The sequence below is a fragment of the Aricia agestis genome, chromosome Z (genome assembly GCF_905147365.1).
Source record: "Aricia agestis chromosome Z, ilAriAges1.1, whole genome shotgun sequence".
Taxonomy (NCBI): domain Eukaryota; kingdom Metazoa; phylum Arthropoda; class Insecta; order Lepidoptera; family Lycaenidae; genus Aricia; species Aricia agestis.
This window is the reverse complement of record NC_056428.1, coordinates 35364911-35384493: the sequence shown is the minus strand read 5'-3', so window position 1 is coordinate 35384493 and position 19583 is coordinate 35364911. Positions and strand designations below refer to the sequence as shown.

The 19583-nt window shown below is 37.3% G+C and overlaps 1 protein-coding gene across 4 annotated transcripts in view; it reads left to right on the top strand.

Annotated features, from left to right (window-relative positions):
- The window catches only part of LOC121738546 (triple functional domain protein), a 149740-nt gene that overhangs the window by 84301 nt on the left and 45856 nt on the right, over window positions 1-19583 (top strand). For all 4 annotated transcript variants that reach the window (XR_006037302.1, XM_042130685.1, XM_042130684.1 and 1 more), the window contains exon 30: window positions 74-332. Coding sequence is in view for 3 of the 4 variants with exons in the window: in XM_042130685.1 (XP_041986619.1) it covers window positions 74-332 (259 nt within the window). In the remaining variant the exon portion in view is untranslated. The remainder of the gene's footprint in view (window positions 1-73; window positions 333-19583) is intronic.

Here is a 19583-nt window from a genome sequence, read left to right as displayed (position 1 = left end):
GCACCAGACCAGACCCAGGACTCTCTTGGACCTTCCTTTGGTATCTAATTTTAATATATTTTTTCTTTCACAGGCCGGTCCAGAGATGACATGGGTGATAGCAGAGCACACGGCGAGCGGGTCAGGCGAGGTATCGGTGACAAAGGGCCAACAGGTGGAGGTGCTGGAGGCTTGGTCGGCTCGCAGCGACTGGTACCTGGTGCGAATACCGGGAGAGCCGCCCCAGGAGGGAGCAGTACCAGCACACGTGCTCAAACTCCAGCCGCAGCACCAACAAAAGACGTCGCCGTCCCGACGACCGCTCAGCCAACCGTGCGATGATAGCGCGCTAGGTAAGTCCTGAAAATCATAATTTTCCCAGATCATCTCGATATTCTCACAGACTTCTGCTTAACATAATTAAGAATTTAGAAAGAACATTCTTAACTTCTGCATTTAAATCAATCCACTAGATCAGGGGTGACCCCTGGGGTGACCCCAAATGGAGGACCGCAGTCCGCATCCGGACCGCCGACCCATTGTGTGCGGACCAAGCATTTTCGAAGATGAACTTCGTTAAAAATAAATTTCGGTCTCGACCTATTGATGAACATTTCCTTTTAATGTCAAGAGCTTACACCAATATTTTAACAATCTCTCAAAATGTGTGGACCGCGAAGGTCATTTCATCTCTTAGGCTGCCTTCACATTACGTCGCAAGCACTGCGACTGCAGAGCTGCTGCCGCACTGCTTGCGATGTAATGTGAAGGCGCTCTTAAAACAGACCCCGAGCGAAACTAATTGGTGACTCCTGCACTAGATGATCAATGTTCGTTGGTGAATAAATAACGGTGGTTCTCTTATGTTTACATGTCCACAGGCTACTAATGATAAAATTTAAAATTTACCGTACCTAAAAATGCTCATATCGTTACTACAGCGTTTAAAAACCTTGCATATTTGACTGAAACTCGACGTAAAACAAAGGCAAATTTTGTTAACGTTATTATTTTATTAAACCTAACGGTGTGTTTGAAATAAAATATCGTGAAGCTTTTAGGCGATCGATAACGGCCATAGACGAGAGTGGTCCGGTCTGAAAAGACGAGTAAGTTTAAAGCCGGGTTAGTGTGAAAGCATATTTTATATATGGACTTGAACGTGTGGCCTACCTTTATTCATTTTATATTTCTTTATTTATATTTTTTTATTTTATATTTACAATATTTACAAGCACATAATATACACTTTCTTATCTATATTTATAATTTTACGTATACATATTTTGCATATTTACAACTATATATTTTATTTATTAATTAAACTAAATGTATACCAGATGGTCGATATCGATACGACAAATTATCGATAGCGGTTTATCGAGCAGTGCCTTGCACTATCGATATAACCGGTCCCGCCGGAGCGTCGCGCGCGCATGTTTTCTAAAACCTCCCCATAATAATATATACTAGTAATCTGTGCTCCCCAGTCACTCCCCGATACTGACACGGAGCGCATGTCACTCGCTTGTTCGCCGCAGCTTAAATATTTCGCTAAATCACTATCCTGTGCTTGAACTCTTTATAATATCATTTCGTGCTATATCATACTGTGCTTTTTCATTCCCTGTTCTGCACCTTCTTTCGAACTATAGATATGAACCTAGTGTATGTGCTTGGACAATATAACCTGCTGTATCAGTAAGTCTAGACTTTCATTACATACGGACCTCATCGCATACCTACTAGCAACCCATCATATCCATAAACGTATTCTACGTTAATAATTTTTAATGTGTGAGAATAACTGACATAGCAGAAGATGGGGTTGTATTGTGCTAAGCGTGTCAAGTGTAAGCGCTTATGACCACCATAGATAGGATTTGTTGAAGATAACAAAGGAATGGGGATTGTCCATTTTTTTTTAATTTTGCTCATTACAAAAACATTTCGAGGAATAAGGTCATTGATCCTTTTTCTGTATATAAACGAAAAAAATATCCATTAGTTACTTATATTTTTGAACAAATATGTTTAACCTTAGTTTGACCTTCAATGGCGTTAAATCTATACTATCTATACTAATATTATAAATGCGAAAGTATCTCTGTCTGTCTGTCTCGCTTTCACGCCAAAACTACTGAACCGATTGTAATGAAATTTTGTATACAGATAGTCTAAAGCCTGAGAAAGGACAAAGGCTACTTTTTTACTGGAAAAAAGCGTTGTAAGGGGGTGAAAATGCGTAAATTTGTTCAAATTAAGTTAGTTCCAAAAATGCATAATAGATGGCGCCGTGCGTCTCTTACATCGCGCTAACGCTTACCCAAAAGTCTTTCTATAATATGTGGTAATTATCTTTTCTTTTTTACGTTATGTAATGAATTAGTACTTTATCTATGCAGTGACGTAACCTTAAACCTATCAATGATAAATAGTTTATGGATAAAGTTGTGTAATTGGAGGGCTAAATAAGCTTAAAAATTTGGCACAAAAAATAAAGTTTAATTAAAAAATTGAAATATTATGTGCACACTGCACAGCTGTTTTGATTTAAGGGGTACCAGGGATTTTTACCCGACTGCCAGAAGGGTTATTTATGAAAGCTTTTGACACCAATTTTGTTGACATCGCGCGCTATAAACTGAAGTCCACGCGGACGAAGTCGCGGGCAAAAGCTAGTTAGCAATAAATTCGACCAACATTACGTTTCGAACTTTTAGTAAGCTTCTCGTATCAGCTTTCACATAACGAGAACTTGCATTTGACGAACCAGCCATTATAAATAAGATTGAAATGAAATTTAAAACATACTGCAGAGGTCGATTCCCGCCGATGATGACGTCAGAGCGAAACTTTAAAAATTTATTGAGAAAAAACTAGCCAATGAATTTCAAAATAATTTAATTTATATTCTTAAAATACCCTATTTTAACGAAAAAAAAATATTAAAAGTACATGTGATTTTTTTTTGGACAATGCCCATTCTAAAACTTTGTCCTTTTTCCAACCAAGGTTCTTTCACATTTCTACTGTGGCTATAAGTCTGAAAGTCTGAACGATGTTTATAAAATAGATTTGGATGTTAAAGCGGACGGACTAATTTTTTACTCCTTAAGCATATTGCATTAAAAATTATGCCATAACATTTTGCTCCCTCATATTATATTAATGCACGCCATAATTTCATCGATAAGTCTCGGCGTGGCAGTAATTGAACAAAGTGTGTTACACACTTACGTAAAAGTACAAGTCACGTCAGCATGGCGAACCGAGTAATTGAATTGTGGGGCGCTAACAGAGTACCAGCTGACCTGCCTGTCTCATAGTACGATATACTGCTGCAATTAACCACCACACAAATTAGTTGGATCAAATTGAAATTTAAGAGTCGAAGCTGTTTAGCCAGTTAGTCTTATAATTAATAAAACATTGCATGTTTAAGGGCCTGCCCAGAGACTAAGCTCTATAAGCAAATAGCACACCAAATTAAAGAATGTAACTTCGATGACATACTCCATACACAAGACCCCAATTTAGCTACTAATTATTTGGTCCAAAAGCTTACAGAAATAATTAAATTAAATTCACGCACTGTCAAACACACCCATAAGAGTGGTATCAAGCCATGGATAACGCCTGGTATTTTGCAATGTCTACGTAATCGGGATAAGATGCATCTCGATCTAAAAGAATCTCCAAACAATGAAACACTCAAATTGACCTACAAAAGATATAGAAACTTTTGTACTAATCTAGTAAAAAGATTAAGAGAAGATTATCATAGAGCTGAACTACAAAAAAGTAAGGGTAACATGAAAAAAACATGGGATATAATTAAGAAAGCTACATACACAAATACCCAGAAATCTAACAACGTCAATTTGCTCCAATTAAAAGAACAACCTGTTGAATCCGAAAATTATATGAACCACTACTTTGCTAACGTAGGTAAAAACCTAGCAAATAATATACAAGGGACAACACACTTAAGAGGTGGTCAAAGTGAGAAATCTGTGTCACAAGGTAACTCAATGGGGATATTAGCGACCGATATAAAAAATTTAATTTACTCTCAACGCGGCAGTATGGATTCAGATCAGGACGCTCTACGGAGGGTGCTGTTTCTGAACTTACAAAATTAATTACTAGGGAGATAGATGGAAGGAATAAGTAATTGGGGTCTTTTTGGATCTGGCAAAAGCTTTCGACACGGTCTGTGTCTCCACACTTATTAAAAAGCTTAAACACTTAGGCATACGGGATTCTGCATTGAACTTGTTTAAAAGTTACTTAAGTGAAAGAACTCAACATACTAAAGTAGCTAATATAGTTAGTGAAGAAGAAACTATAACGTATGGCGTTTCTCAAGGAAGTGTATTGGGTCCGAGCCTCTTCCTAGTATACGTGAACGAACTTTGTAACATGGCGCTTACCAATGGTAGTATATTCTCCTACGCAGATGAAACTGCCTTAGTTTTCGTTGGAAAGACCTGGGAGGAGCATCGGACTCATGCCCAACTTGGATTAAACAGTTGCTAAATGGTTATCTGAAAATCTACTTACGCTAAATGTTAGTAAAACAAAATTTATAAAATTTACTGCCAACCGTAGAAGGATAGCACCTATTGATCTTGCTATACATAAAAACTGCAAGGACGACTTCGGTAATGACTCCCAAGCCACAAGAAGTACCAAACATCAAATATCTGGGTGTAATGTTAGACAAACACCTGTCCTGGAGAGAACATATATCAGCGCTTACCAAAAGAGTACGTAAACTAATTTACATTTTTAAGCAATTACGTAATTTCGCTGACAAAAAACTAATATTTGAAGTTTACCGTGCTCTATGTGAATCAATATTGACCTATTGTATATCAGTATGGGGAGGAGCCTGCAAAACGCTAATCATACAGTTAGAAAGAGCCCAAAGAGCAGTATTGAAAGTAGCTGTATCCAAACCTTACGACTTTCCGACATATGAACTCTACAAACTCACCAAGACACTGACAGTCAGACAACTGTTTATTAGAAAATCAATACTGACACAGCATCGCCACACCAGTGATACAGAATTAACTAAAAATCTTTGAAATAAAAGAAGGAAGGACAAAGTATGCATACTACCTAAAACTAATAGTGCAATGGCCCAACACCAACAATATTTCCTAGGACCATTTTTATACAATAATGTCAGCAAAGTTATAAAGAATTTTAACGTAATGAACACTAGTTTGCGGTGAACAACTGGCTAATCACACTTAAATATGACGAAACTGAAAATAAAATACACATCACGAAATAAAAACATCTTACCTATCAAGAGTGAACAAAACACACACACACACACACACACACACACACACACACACGCACACACACATAGAAACAATTAGATTTAATAATAATAACAATAAAATTAAGCTAATTTCTCTAATGCAATAATGTTAAATTCAGAAATTAAAAATAAGTAAGTAAAAATAATGTATCAAAATTGTCACTAAGAATTCATATAAGTAAATATAATAACTTGACATTTGTATAATAAAATATAATATAGATATACCTATTGAATTGTTAAATAAATCTTTCTGATGTCTTTTATAATAATATGTCTTCATAATTTATGTTAATAATTGACAGGCAACCCCTACACACCCCACAAGAATTTCTTAGTGTAGGGGCTGCGCAAATAACAAGATATTCTATGTAATAACAGCTGTTTCACCGCTTCCTGATAAGGTGCCAGATAGGCTTATTTGACAGATCTTCCTTAAGTGGTGGATAGCCTTATCAGGAAATGGCGAAACAGGTCCTAAGTCTTTTTTACGTTTTGGTGATAGAATAGACGTCATATTAAATCAAACTCAATTAACAGTTTTGTCATTTTATTTTGTATATCAACTAGCAATCAATTTCGGACTAGACGGTTCTAGGAGTAGGAACTTAAAAAATATTAGCGGTTATGCCCTTTTCAGTAATTTATCAAAGTTTGCCACGATAAGTTAATAGGTAAATTTGCTGATACTGCCTTTGTAAACTCTTAAAACAGCTCTTTCATGAAATCGAAAATGTATTTGTAACGATTTCTTATTTATTGGTGTATCACTCACTCTAAAAATGCCAATGATGTAACTCATTTTCGCCGCGAATTACGAATTCATAAAGTTTAAAAATACATCAACCAGACTAGGCGTCTTTAAAAATGTATGCCCCTTACGTCGTGTCGCTTCCGTTTATCTGAAAACTTCTCGAGTATCTCAATGTGTTTAGTTCATAAACATATTGTTCTGAAGCCGGTCGGTACTATTTATCAATAGTACCGACCGGTAGGTACCATTCGTAATCGATCCGTCGAATCATTTTAATATTGATTTGAGCTATATTTCCAATAGGGTCTTTGATGTATGCAACGACATTTTAGAGAAAAGGCAGGTAGCTTGATTTTCAAAGAAACTGCTCTCAATTTTAATCATGTAAAAGCCTGAGATTTGTACCAAGGTTTGTGGTACGCAAAACGAGTCCCAATTATTCGAGCATATTACGTTCTTTTATTTAATTTTGATCTTTCTAGAGATCAGATAGATAGAGTTTTTCTATCATGTAGATAATCACATAGGTGTTATTTAGGGACCAATAACCAGTATGTAAAGTTACCAACTAGCTATTTAACATTAATTACAACAGTCGGTTCCTATAATTTTCAGCGTTCGTGCACCAAGTTACGAGCTAAGTCAGTTATTCTCATTTCACGCGAACATGGTGTATGAACCCAGCACTAATTATTAATTAGTTATGAGACCTTCCGTTTGCGAACTGGAACTTAGCTGGTTAGTTGTTTAAAAGGTGATCAAGTTCTCAAAGCGAACATAACTAATTTCCACCTTTGCCTGTTCGAACTTCGAACGCATTTCCAACGTCGCTTCTTCAAACTTTTCAGTTTGTGAACGTCCGATCCAGACATGAAATAGCTTCCCATTGTGGAATAATTTCAGATCGAGTTTAATCGTATTCGACAAATTATTTTTCCCAATTTACTGAGAGCTTTTAGGTATTTTAGAGTTCCGTACCCAAGGGTAAAAATGGGACCCTATTACCAGAGTTTTTACCAGAGAGAGAACTAAGTCTGTTTACTCTGCTATTACTAAGACTTCGATGCCTGTCCCTCTGTCGGCAGGTCTGTCTATCTGTCTGTCTTTCTCCAGGTTGCAGCTCAAGAATCGCTATAGCTAGATAAGACTTCTCAAACCTTCACAAATTGTGTATTTCCGTTGCCACTTACCACTATAACAACAAATACTAAAAACAAAATAAAATGTAGGTATATAATATTATAATATATACTTATGTATATTTAAGGGGAGCTTCCGTGTAATTTTTGGTCTTTTTCGCTTTATATCGATAACGGTAAGGCTGTTTACATACTCGCCGCGGCGGCGATGCCGCTCCATTATTCATCATTGTGTTTCTATTTGCCCTCACACACGGCGGCGACGATTCTTTACCGCCGCTGCGAAAAACGCTGCCCCGCACCGGCAGCGTTTATCGCCGCCGCGCGCCGTGTGTAAACACGCTAACAGGTGAAACATTCACAAAATCCTTAAATCATAATAATTGTACTATAATAATAATTACTATTATGACATTTATATTAACTAAAATATAACTTTTTTGGCACTTTTTTAATCCTTTGTGCGCGAGTCCAACTCACACTTGGCCGATTTTTTGCTATTCCGTTGAGCTCGGAGTCGATAAAAAATTTCATAACGTCACTCCTCTCAAACCGCTCCACTTTAATACCCAGTAAATTATTTTACAGCAAAGTTGTTTGCTCATTATGAAAGAAGGATTAATTAGGGCTGGAAAGTCTATGTGCAATTTAAACTTCATTCATGCGAAATATAAAACTCTAGTGTAAATATTGTACAAGTTACGCTTAGCGCTGGCGAACGTGAAGAAAATACTTTGTGAATTTCATAAAACCACAGCGTTGTCGCGTCTGATTCTCTTTGCTGGGGAACCACTACACTGTACAGTGTACACAGTAGTTAGTTCACACTAACTACTGTGTGAATGTTTGTTTGTAGTTTTTAATTTGAGTACTTACTTGTTTGTGTTCTGACTATTTTGTTTGTCGCTTTACGGGAACACATCAAACCATACTTAATATTATAAATGTTAATGTGTGTCTGTCCGTCTAACAGACATACCTCTTCAACTTCATGCCCCGCTGAACCAATTTGGCTGAATTTTGCTATGGTATGGTCGTATGGAGGTACTTTGAGTCCCGGGAATGGACATAGGATACGTTATATTCTGTAAAAATGTACATTTACCGCGGGATCGAATTATTACGCTACGGAGTTGCCGACGATATCTAGTATTATCTAGTTTATCTAGTAATTGATTTCCTTGCCTACATTTGAATCAAATGAAAATATTGTAATCAGTTATCTCCTACGCAAGCAAAGCAAATATCCATATGGACAGAATTCAATATTACAGTCAGTAAAGGAATTATTCAAGACAAGACAATTATCAAGCAATTTCACGCGGTTCTAGTGCAGCGACGGCACGAAGCTTTTGCATTGGCACTCATCGATATTGACGATACATTTGTAATTCAATGAAGGAGTAAAAGGCAAAATTATACTCTATAATATACTGTCGGAAGCTACGTCGGAAGCATGAAGTGTGTAAATACGCCAAGTGCTAACGAAGCAACAATTTATTCGGTTGCGTATGAAAATATACGCGAAAAGTACTTATATCAGTGTCATCGTCTGCTCATATTTTTTAATTATAAGGGTCCAGCTCATTGATTCACAATTCCCGTTTAACTCGCTTTCGAAAACTTATTGTGCGGTTATTGGTCAACGTCGACTCGCTATTAACTGTTGCGGGCATTGTGAATCAGACCTCAGTTATGGCGCGGAGTTGCATAGCAAACATCAATAATTACAGTCGAAAAGTAATACTTCATAGTTCATAGGTACTCAAAAGCAGAATTTTGTTTAGGTGTTATATCAGTAAGTTCGATTTACTATACTAGTTATAATATTTTAGGTAAAGATTTTTTCTTAGCTAAGCTTAGGCGACAGTGGAGAAACAAAGCTTTGAAAAATTAAAGCGTTTGTTTTTTCAATGTTTTTGAGTGGAACGCCAACTGAAAAGTTTATGATGAAAAATATTTTAAAAGTTGGATTAACAGTTGGGTTCCTACGTGGGAGTGACCTAGTTAGGTAAAAAATTGTGGCAAAGAACACGACACGTGCTTAGAAACTATAAAACTTATTTTTTAAAATACTAAGTTTTTATTCCAGTTTATATTTGCACAACATAATATAATATAACACATGCTAGTGAACAACCTGTATACCTGTTTTTTTGTATAGCTAAACTTTTTAAAACAGTAGCTACAGCAGCATGAAACCTGCGATCTACTGCTTCTTGAAATTTCAACAACTCTCTCAACGAACAACCTAAATATTTATAATTTAGTACGGTCCTCCCTACGTATTTATGTATTCGTAGAACTTTTACGAATGACGCGATGCTACGTATTTAATGCTATTTATTTTCGTTTTAGAAAGGTCTATTTTTGTAGGTCGTGTATTTTATTAGGTTGTTCCGCGGAGCGAAATGGGCGGTTAGTGGTGTTCGTGCGTACGCGCGCTTGTCGCACGATTAGTGTCGCACGTCGCGGTCGCCTCGGGATTTTAGGTGTGCAATTTTTTGATTTATTGGAAATTTCAACATGGAAATGGGCGTACTCGGGTCAGTCGGGCGGGCGGGAGGCGCGCGTGCCCACCCGCTTCAACCGCTCTCTGCGCCTGCCTCATCTTCCATTGCACGTACGCACTCTCTTGCACTCGGGAACGCCCTTCCATCCGGAAGTTACAGTCGTCGCCGCAGCCTGCAAAGTATTCCTGATTTCCGGTGCGAATGCACGCGTCCGCTGCACTCGCCGCCTCGACGTAACGAGCTCGACGCCGCCGCCGTCCGTAGTTACGAATACTTCAAAATGTTGTAATTGAATTTAAACGATGGCGGCGAGCGCCGTCACTGAGATCAGTAAGGAGCCGGACATCCCCTCCGAGGGTCGGCAGGATCCACCGCTCTGTAACGGGTACGCCGTCCACCCGGAGAGCGGCGACGGCAACGGGAACGGTCGGGCCGGCTCATTCAGAGCGGCGTACCAACGGTTGTCCAAAATTCTGTGCCCCATCGGAAACGGAAGTAACCATGTCGGTACGTAACACTTTCAACTTTATTCTGTAACTTTCGGCAGCGCGGTTCAAACTTAACGGTAACTTTTTGCGAATTGTTTTCTACGTTTAAAAAATATTCGTGTCGGTATTGTAGTTGTTTTATTGTGCGTTTTAAATACTGAAACTTGCAGTTTTTGATTGTGCCTTAAAAATTATATCTCAGTAAAAAATGTATTTTTCGTTCCTACATTTCTATCATCAGTTTGGAAACAATTGACTTTAAAGTCTTTAAATTTTTATAGAAATGGAATTCTGGAAATTACAGAAACCTTTTTTTTTCAAAACAATTTAAAATTATTAGGAAATCTGTTTTTATATTTTGTATGAAAATTAATTAATTATTATGTAGCGTACACGAAACACCATGAAAACTTTTATCTGCGATTGTATAAATTCAAAATTGTTTTAAAAATTTTATTGTGAAATTGTAGTTTGCGAATTGAAATAGATTTTATTTGAATCTGCAATTTCATTAGTTATTCATCATGTAAAACGTTAAATGATTGAAAATGTTTCACCGATGCATCAACCAATTTCAAATAATACTTATTATGAAATAATCAAATTAGCGTTATAGGCATTTATCTATTTTATTTGATTCCAACAATCGACCTAATATTAATGAATTATGAAGGTATTGATTTTGATAGTTATATATTGGATACGGACAACTAAATCGGCTGAGAGTTTGAAGAGCAATACTTTACGGAAACTTTTGTATATAAAAGCCTTTTATTCGTTTTCCAGTCAAAGGGAAATGTCGGTTCTTGGTGGAAATTCTTTTTAAACACAAATTTGTGTTTAAAGATAGTCTTGTTTTAAATAATATACTCTCATCTCTATCGTTGTAAGTATTTATTATACTTTTTGTTTTGTTGTTAGGTTACAAGCGAATTAATATCAATAAGCTCTATCACATTGAAATAACGATGGAGTCGATTATTTCTAAATATTAAAAAAAAAGCAGTCGATAATCAGAAAATTTAAGCGAGTAGTAATATGAAAAAATCTACCATATCTGTAGCAACGTTGGAGTCGGTTATTTGATTTTTTTTACAGTACTCGATAATAATTTGAAAAGTTACAAGCAAGGCACAAATAATATTGCCACACTATTGCTCTATCACTTTGAAATAACGATTTCAATGATTTGAAATTATTTTTAAGCTATTGCATAGCTTTAAGAACGGCGACTAAATCAACAAATTCCGTAACGAAAAAACCTAACACTCCTCGAGCGGCGTTGCACGTTGTTGACTTCGGCGCGGCTTCGCTGCGTGCGAACATATGGGAATTATAATTGCATAAGTTTATAAAAATGCTACATTGCAAATTGCAATAGATTTAGCGCGGCAGAGCCACACGTATTTTTTTTAAATAATAGTGTCGATAAATTGAAAATCAAAAATTAGCAGTAAGTACATTAGCAACACAAAGTGCCTATACACTTAGGTCGTTTGAATTTCTGACTTTATGTAATTTAGTCTACGTACCATTGAGTTAATCTAAACAGAGTTTCTTGCAGTGCATACTGCGAACAACAGACATATAATTTCCTGTGTCACCAGCAGGCTGCGGGACTAACAAAACGCATGCGAGCTAAAACTCAAATTCAATTCAAGGACTGAATGCATGAATATCGAGCCTCAAATATTATTATAGTGCATCATATGCTGCCCTATTTGTTATGCTATTATATTAGGGCGAGCAAAGCGCGCCCTATATTATATCCCACAATCTTTACATTTTGTGGTACACTTTACGGAATAACTATCACGTCTATTGATTTGTGCTTTAACATTATTTTTTTATTAACATGTAGATGTGTTATCATCAGTCAGTCAAAGTTTTTTCTATGTGGCTATGTGTCGTGATTCGTGAATCGTGATCTGCAGTCAGTCAAGGTGTGACGATGCGAGCCCTCACAAAGCTCGACTTTTAGGTACTGGTTTATAGTGAGGACTAGCTTTTGAAAAACAGCGGAGGTTCTTCTGTTGCTCTGCCAGTTCTGCTACGCAAATATGTTAAAAATAGACTTATAGTTTGGTAGATGTAGCCTTGTTAAATTATTATCGTTTATCTTGCGAGAGCCTTATATTTTTCCGTAATCCATACTAATATTATAAATGCGAAAGTGAGTATGTCTGTCTGTCTGTCTGTCTGTTACCTCTTCACGCCCAAACCGCTGAACCGATTTGGCTGAAATTTGGCATGGAGGTACTTTGAGTCCCGGGAAAGGACATAGGATACTTTTCGTCCTAGAAAATGCACGTTTCTCGCGCGATGAACGAGTTTCGGCGCAACGGAGTTGCGGGCGTCATCTAGTAAATAATATATCGTTCGTCCTCTCCCGGAACTCCGTTCAACGGTACACGCGTAAAAAAATAGAGGTGGGCAGAAAAACTCGTAAATTTATAAATTAATAATATGGATTTCGCAAAACCAAATTAAATATATGCAATTCGGCATGCTTACTAATGACTAATAAGTAATAACACCAGCGAATTCTACATTTTTCATCGAGCGCGCTTTTTTCTCTCACAAATAAAATATTCAAGGAAAAACGGTCAACGGCGAAATTATGAATACGTGTATGTGTGTTTACACATGTCGAGAGTATTGTTTAGTGGTCAGTTACATATACGCGGTGAGTCATACTTCTCATGTGGGGTCATCCATTAAGTATGTCACACGTAAATCCCGAGGTTTGAAATATTTAAGTGCTTTCAATTATTACAGGGAAAAGGTGGTAATGTAGCCCCTGCACATAATATATTGGCCCCTTCAATATTTTCATGTTTTAACAACGCTATCCAGTATAATTTTGGTGGAACGGGATGTTCGCTGCATGCTACTAATTTAGCACCGTACAAATCCAACAGAGGCTGTCAAGTTCGATTGTGATTTGATCGAGTTTAAACTTCCGCGACCGGTGAAACTTTTAAGTGTGTGTGATTTTATTTAGAGTTGTTAAGAAACAGAAATATTTGGCTTTTGTGTTCAAACATCGGATTCATCAAACAGTTCTCCTACGGAATTTAAAAGGTAAATTTTTTTGGTACGTTTGTTTAAATAATATGAGCAATAATTGTAATTTGGCCCCCTCACATTGGTCGTAATGTGGCCTCGGTTTCATGACGTAGAAGACGTAACCACGATGGAGAAGGCGCTGGTAGGAATGCCTTTTGACGCCAGAGAGACACTACAATATCCAGCACTAGCTCTGAAACTGACGAAGACGCCGTAAATACTAATTATGACGACTCATATACAAATATGGTTCCTGAAAACGTGGACGTGCCGTGTATGTTCAGCGACACAATTTATTCCAATGACAGAGCTGGGGAGCCATGGGTACAGTATCAAATTTTTGACTTATGGGCTATTTAGCCTGTGGATGCTCCAAAGGTGACTATTACATTTGAGATTTTTGCCGTTAAGTTTCACTTGTGTAATACATTTAATGTGACCCCCCCGGGGGATCACGTTACCATCACTTGATCTCAAAATACCAAATGTGATTGATTAAGAATAATTAAAACTTTCGATTATCCTGCAATCTTTTTATTTATTCCCTAATAGGACATGTTTAAAAAAAATTATAAGGAATCCCATAATTTATTTTTTAGGTTTCTAACTCCTATATTTTTAAAATAATGCTTGATAAACGAAGTGGGGGGCCACATTACCACCTTCTCCTATATTTGATGTAAATTACAAATTTGTGACGATACACACTTACAGAAGTGACCACATATTGTAACAAGGAGGGTTGAACCCGCCCCGTTTAAAAAAAAACATGAAATTCGTATGACGTACTGTATGGATGGTCCCTGTTGAGTGTGAGTACTGAGTAGCGGCCGTGAGACGGCCTTGCATAAAACTTGAACTCTCTTATTAATCGTATTAATATTCCACGTATCGGTTGTAAATATATTTTCGTATACCATTGAAAGCGTGGCAGATGTTTTTAGTGTCGGTAGAGTTCGTTTTCACTTGAAATCAAGTGAAAACGAACTCTACCGACACTAAAAACATCTGCCACGCTTTCAATTGTACAAAACAATATACATAATATTATGTATATTGCTTTGTACAATTAGTAGTTGTTAATAATTAGGTTTAGGGAATTGAAACTTTTGGAAAAATTGAAAAACTTCATGAGACAAGAAGCCTTTTTTTTTTCGTTGGGGAAATGCGTTTACGCATCCCCGGCAGTCTGGATGAAACAAGAAGCCTATGAAACGTAAAGAGACGAGGCTAGTCTTTGATTTTCATATTAACTATTCAAATATGAAATATCTAGCGACATCACACTATTAAGTTCTATAACATAGTCTTTCTCTTCGTTTTTAACCCCCGACAAAAAAGAGGGGTGTTTTAAGTTTGACATCTCTGTCTGTTTGTGTATCTGTCGGTGGCATAGTGGCATCCGAACGGGTGGACCGATTTTGATCTAAGTATTCATTTTTTTGGTACCGCTGTTGTTTTTAATTTTCTTAATTTAGAGTGGGTTGCACCAACTTACTTTAACTATAACTTTAACCATAACAAAATGTCAAATGAACTGTCAAATCCCTAGTAAAAGTCCATAATGGACACCATATTTTGACGATTACCTTAACAGCTATAACAATGCCTCTGGTGCAACCCACCCTTAATGTGTTTAATGTGACTGACTCTAAACTATATAATATTTATAGAACACGGTAGAGTTTCTTATGTTATGAGTAGGTTGAGTGAAGTATCGAGTTGATCTAAGTAGCGATCTAAGCCGTATCAGCCGGCGTCCCCCCTCTGAAGAGCTCTTAGTTAGCGTCGAGCCTTCTTGGAGGCTTCTCTTTTACCTATCGAACATGTTATTTTCTAGACCAATAGACCTATTTTGCATTATGGAGAATTTATGTCAATTTTGTTGTTTCGTTTTCGAAATTCGAATGAATATTACGAATTAATTGAAATCTTGATCGTATCGCTTGGTATGTAGACTGCAGTAGTTAGGATTGCGAGTGGACATCGATTCCCGATCTAAAAGATCTTACAATGAGTCATCGAACACAACATAGAGTAGTGTTAGTTCTATAGGATACACTATACAGGATACGCGAAGCACACTTACACAAATAGAGCATGAGACCATCACCACCTTTTTCACCGAACTTTGAGCTTTGAATATATTATTTTATTATAACCCTCTCGCGTAGTGGCGGTCGAAAAATAAAATTTGTTTACGCTTTTGGGCGGATATATATTTTCGACGTAGATCTACGAGTTGACTGACGCCTGTAGTACCGCACAATATATTCGCATCGCAATCGATTCGTTCGCATTCGACAACTGGCCAATGGGTCGTGCGTGCGAGGCGTCTTCCATATTTGAAATTGAATAGGAATTCGTACGGGCCTTGCACAATAATGTGTTGACAGTGGGCCCGAGCCTTCCGCGACCAACAACCGCTCCACTCCCCGTTTTCCGATGGTGAAACTAGTGTTTATGGATCACGGCCATGGTGAGTCTTCATATTAAATCTCTCAGCAGCAGACTCGCTCGCAGACTGAAATATTGGAAGGGTCACGAATAATCACAGGTACAATATCTATGTCGAAATAGTAAAGGCACGACTCTGTAACACTTAATCTAGGTTTTGATTAACAATCAACGACCTTTTCAAATCTTGAAATACCCTCGCTCGAAAAAAGTAGTAGTAATATGTGTATGAGTAATGTTTTGCCGAACTGAAAATGAAACAAACTGACCTCTGTAATTCTAAGAAACGCGCCTGGTTTCCCTTTAGACGTTTAGTGATCGCTGTGTAACGGTACTAAATAAGTTCAAAATATAACAAGGTTGTTACATTATTCTTCGCGGGCAACTCGTAAACAAATGAATCAGATTCCAAAACATTTAGATTTTTAATGGAATCTGGGTAATTCGTGGTACTTGAATTATTTTGAAGGTTTACTATGTGATGTTAGTAGTGAAAACCGAATTCGTTTTTCGGAAATAGGTACTATTTTGAAATTACATACGTGGAATATTGTGTAGTTTAATTGTAACATAGAGCGATTTTAATACATACTACCTACAGACTATACTATACTATACTATACTATACTATACTATACTATACTATACTATACTATACTATACTATACTATACTATACTATACTATACTATACTATACTATACTATATACTTACTATAATATTAAAAATGCGAAAGTGTGTCTGTCTGCCTGTCTGTTACCTCTTCACGCCCAAACCGCAAAACCGCATTTGGTATGGAGATACTTTCAGTCTTGGGAAAGGACATAGGATAGTTTATATCCCGGAAAAATTTACGGTTCTCACGCGATAAAATAATTTTGGTGCGGGCATCATCTACACATTATATATATATATATATATATATATATATATATATATATATATATATATATATATATATATATATATATATATATATATATATATCACGAAAACAGGGCAAAATTGAAGACCCACACTGAAGATCCTACGATCAACACTCTATTGTTATGTCTATTCAAAAATTAAGTAAATATTAAAAACAGACCTTAGAAAATGTAGTGATAACTAATAACCAATCAACGATTCACTATATCGTTTTTTGCATACGAAACCCTTTCGGAAGCGAACGTTAAAAATGGATAGTGGTTAATCCAACAGAGCCGGTAATGTTTACATCGAGTACACTTCAATCTAACCCTATGGGGGTCGTGCAGCTAGTTCACGCTGAACATGCTACCACAAACGTTATAACTACGTAGGTATATGTACTCTCTACATCAAAGTGCTTTGGGATATCTTCTTCTGGTTTAAATATTAGCTATGAAAAAGTATAACAATGCTAAGCCTCAGAAATTTTCCTGTGATTATATTAAACTATTCCTTAAGTTTAAAAATTAAAACCTTAACCCGGTGCAATAGATTTTAATTAAAAAGGCTAAAAAGCTTTATTCGGTACTTACATTTTCATCAAACAGACAAAGTTGAAATTGGTGCTGTACTTATATACTTTTTCGCCTCAACAACATTCTATTGTGATATTGTGGGCAACGAAATAAAAATATAAGCAGTCTCTTACAGAAGAGTGTCTTATAACGGGCGTGTCGATGGCTCTTATTCAGCTGAAATATTCATGTGGCATTACGTAAGCGGGACCGTTAAGTCTCAACAATTTGTAAAGATTGCTGCAGAGGCTTCCGGTCTTGCTCAATAGATTTTTGAATCGTAAAGGGTTTACACGAGTGAATAAAGCCGCACGGCGATTTAAAATTGCCATCGTTTTGCCATTTAGAAGTTGTGCGGGTTTAGTTACTCGTGTAACCCCCATATTAATGAATAATGATACTTCAACGCATTGGTTGTGACGTTATAATCACACGGTAACCAGGCGCGGTCGCAGGCTGAAATTTGGGGGGGGGGGGGTCACTCACTAGTCACTACAATAATATATTTTTTTTTATCTGCGCCCTCGGACGGTTCTGGGTTGACAGCTGTCTAAGGTCGGACGCAGTGGCGGTTAGGGGATAGCTAGAAATTTTCTTTTATTACTAAGCAACATTTTGAGATTTTTCAATTTGACCTTAGATTTGGGGGGGGGGGGGGGGGGTCATGTCCCCTGTGACCCTGCCCCCCCCCCCCCCCCCCCCTCTTCGGACCGCGCCTTACGGTAACGGACATCTTGCGTTAAAAGGTTTCATAATAGTCGCTTTGTCTAGTGTCTGAAATCTTTTGACTCTTACGCTTTTCTTTAAAATTTCTATTCAAAGCGTGTCTGGGTTCTCTCTCGACAAAGAGTGTAACATACTTCGCGGCAAATTACGTAAAACATGTTATGAAAATAAGTATAGGGAATATAGAGTCACTAAAACATCTATGGATATCTATGTACAATTAGGGTTCTTTTGCTGTAACCAATGACCATGTAACGGGGATGTGCATAATAATATGGGGTTGTTATTTGTTAAATTAGCATGTTTCGCAGTAATTCCATTTGATGCTGGAGTATTATGAGATTACCAACGTTCTCGAATGTTGCGTGACAGCTGCGTGTTTTGTCACGCTTCCTGAAAGTCCTTTTAGCATCGTTCTCATCATATAGACTTTTTTGGAAATGCTGTTTATCCATGATGAACTCATGAGGCTGGAGGATGTGTTTATATATTTTAGGAGTAGGAGTAGAAGGTAGTAGGAGTAAGTTGGAAGCCGACTACACGAAGTTGCAGCAGACGACGTCGTCGCGACACTGCTAGTTTCTATGTATTTCTATGAATAAGTGTCGCTAGCTGCGGAAAGTATTTCATAGAAATACATAGAAACCAGTAGTGTCGCTGCGACACATCGTCTGCGGTTGCTTCATGTCGCCCGCTGCCAACCGGCACATTTAATCGGAAAACCATATCTTTGTATATATAAAACTCAAAGGTGACTGACTGATTGACATAGTGATCTATCAACGCACAGCCCAAACCGCTGGTCGGATCGGGCTGAAATTTGGCATGCAGGTAGATGTTATGACGTAGGCATCCGCTAAGAAAGGATTTTAATAAATTCCAACCCCAAGGGGTTCAAATAGGGGATGAAAGTTTGTATATATTTGTATACCTGTTAACGCGAGCGAAGCCGCGGGCAAAAGCTCGCAATATTATATTTGTCTACAAGTGGTTTCCTGGAAACGACTGCAAGTTATAAGGGAGAAGAATCTGGTATAGTAGTTTCGTTGCCAGGAAATCGCGTTTATAGTGTTGTTTATGTTTAACAATCTTTAAACTACTAAAGACGACTTCCCGATATGACATTACTAAAAAGTGAAGCATACATTACCAATATAAGATATTATCCTACTGCAGAGTTTTAGTAACTTATCTTTAAAATCCTATCATTTTCTTAACGAACGAGTGTATCACGTTCAAGGGAAGGTTAAAACATGATTACCGGCTTCTAAGCGTCTGCGCTGAAGTGATTTGGCACCGCGTAACTAAATGAGCTTTTTAGCTTACACATTCGCACCGGCGCCTGATAACCGGCCGGCGCCAGCGTCGGGCTTATAAATAAATATTTTAATCGAATAAAAAGTGTGTCATAATATTTTTACGTGGCGCTATTTCGGCGCCGGTTACGAAAGCGTGTCTAATACCTGTAAATATTTCTCTAATTCTCTACATTAGGACTCTAGCAGATATTTTTTTGCAAAATGTACAATGTAAATAAAAATTTGCCGTATTGTGTAGGTGTAAAAACAACAATCTATCAGTAGTTTATTTGACGTTTCAAACGTGGTACGTTTCATTAGAAGCGGTGAGTGCG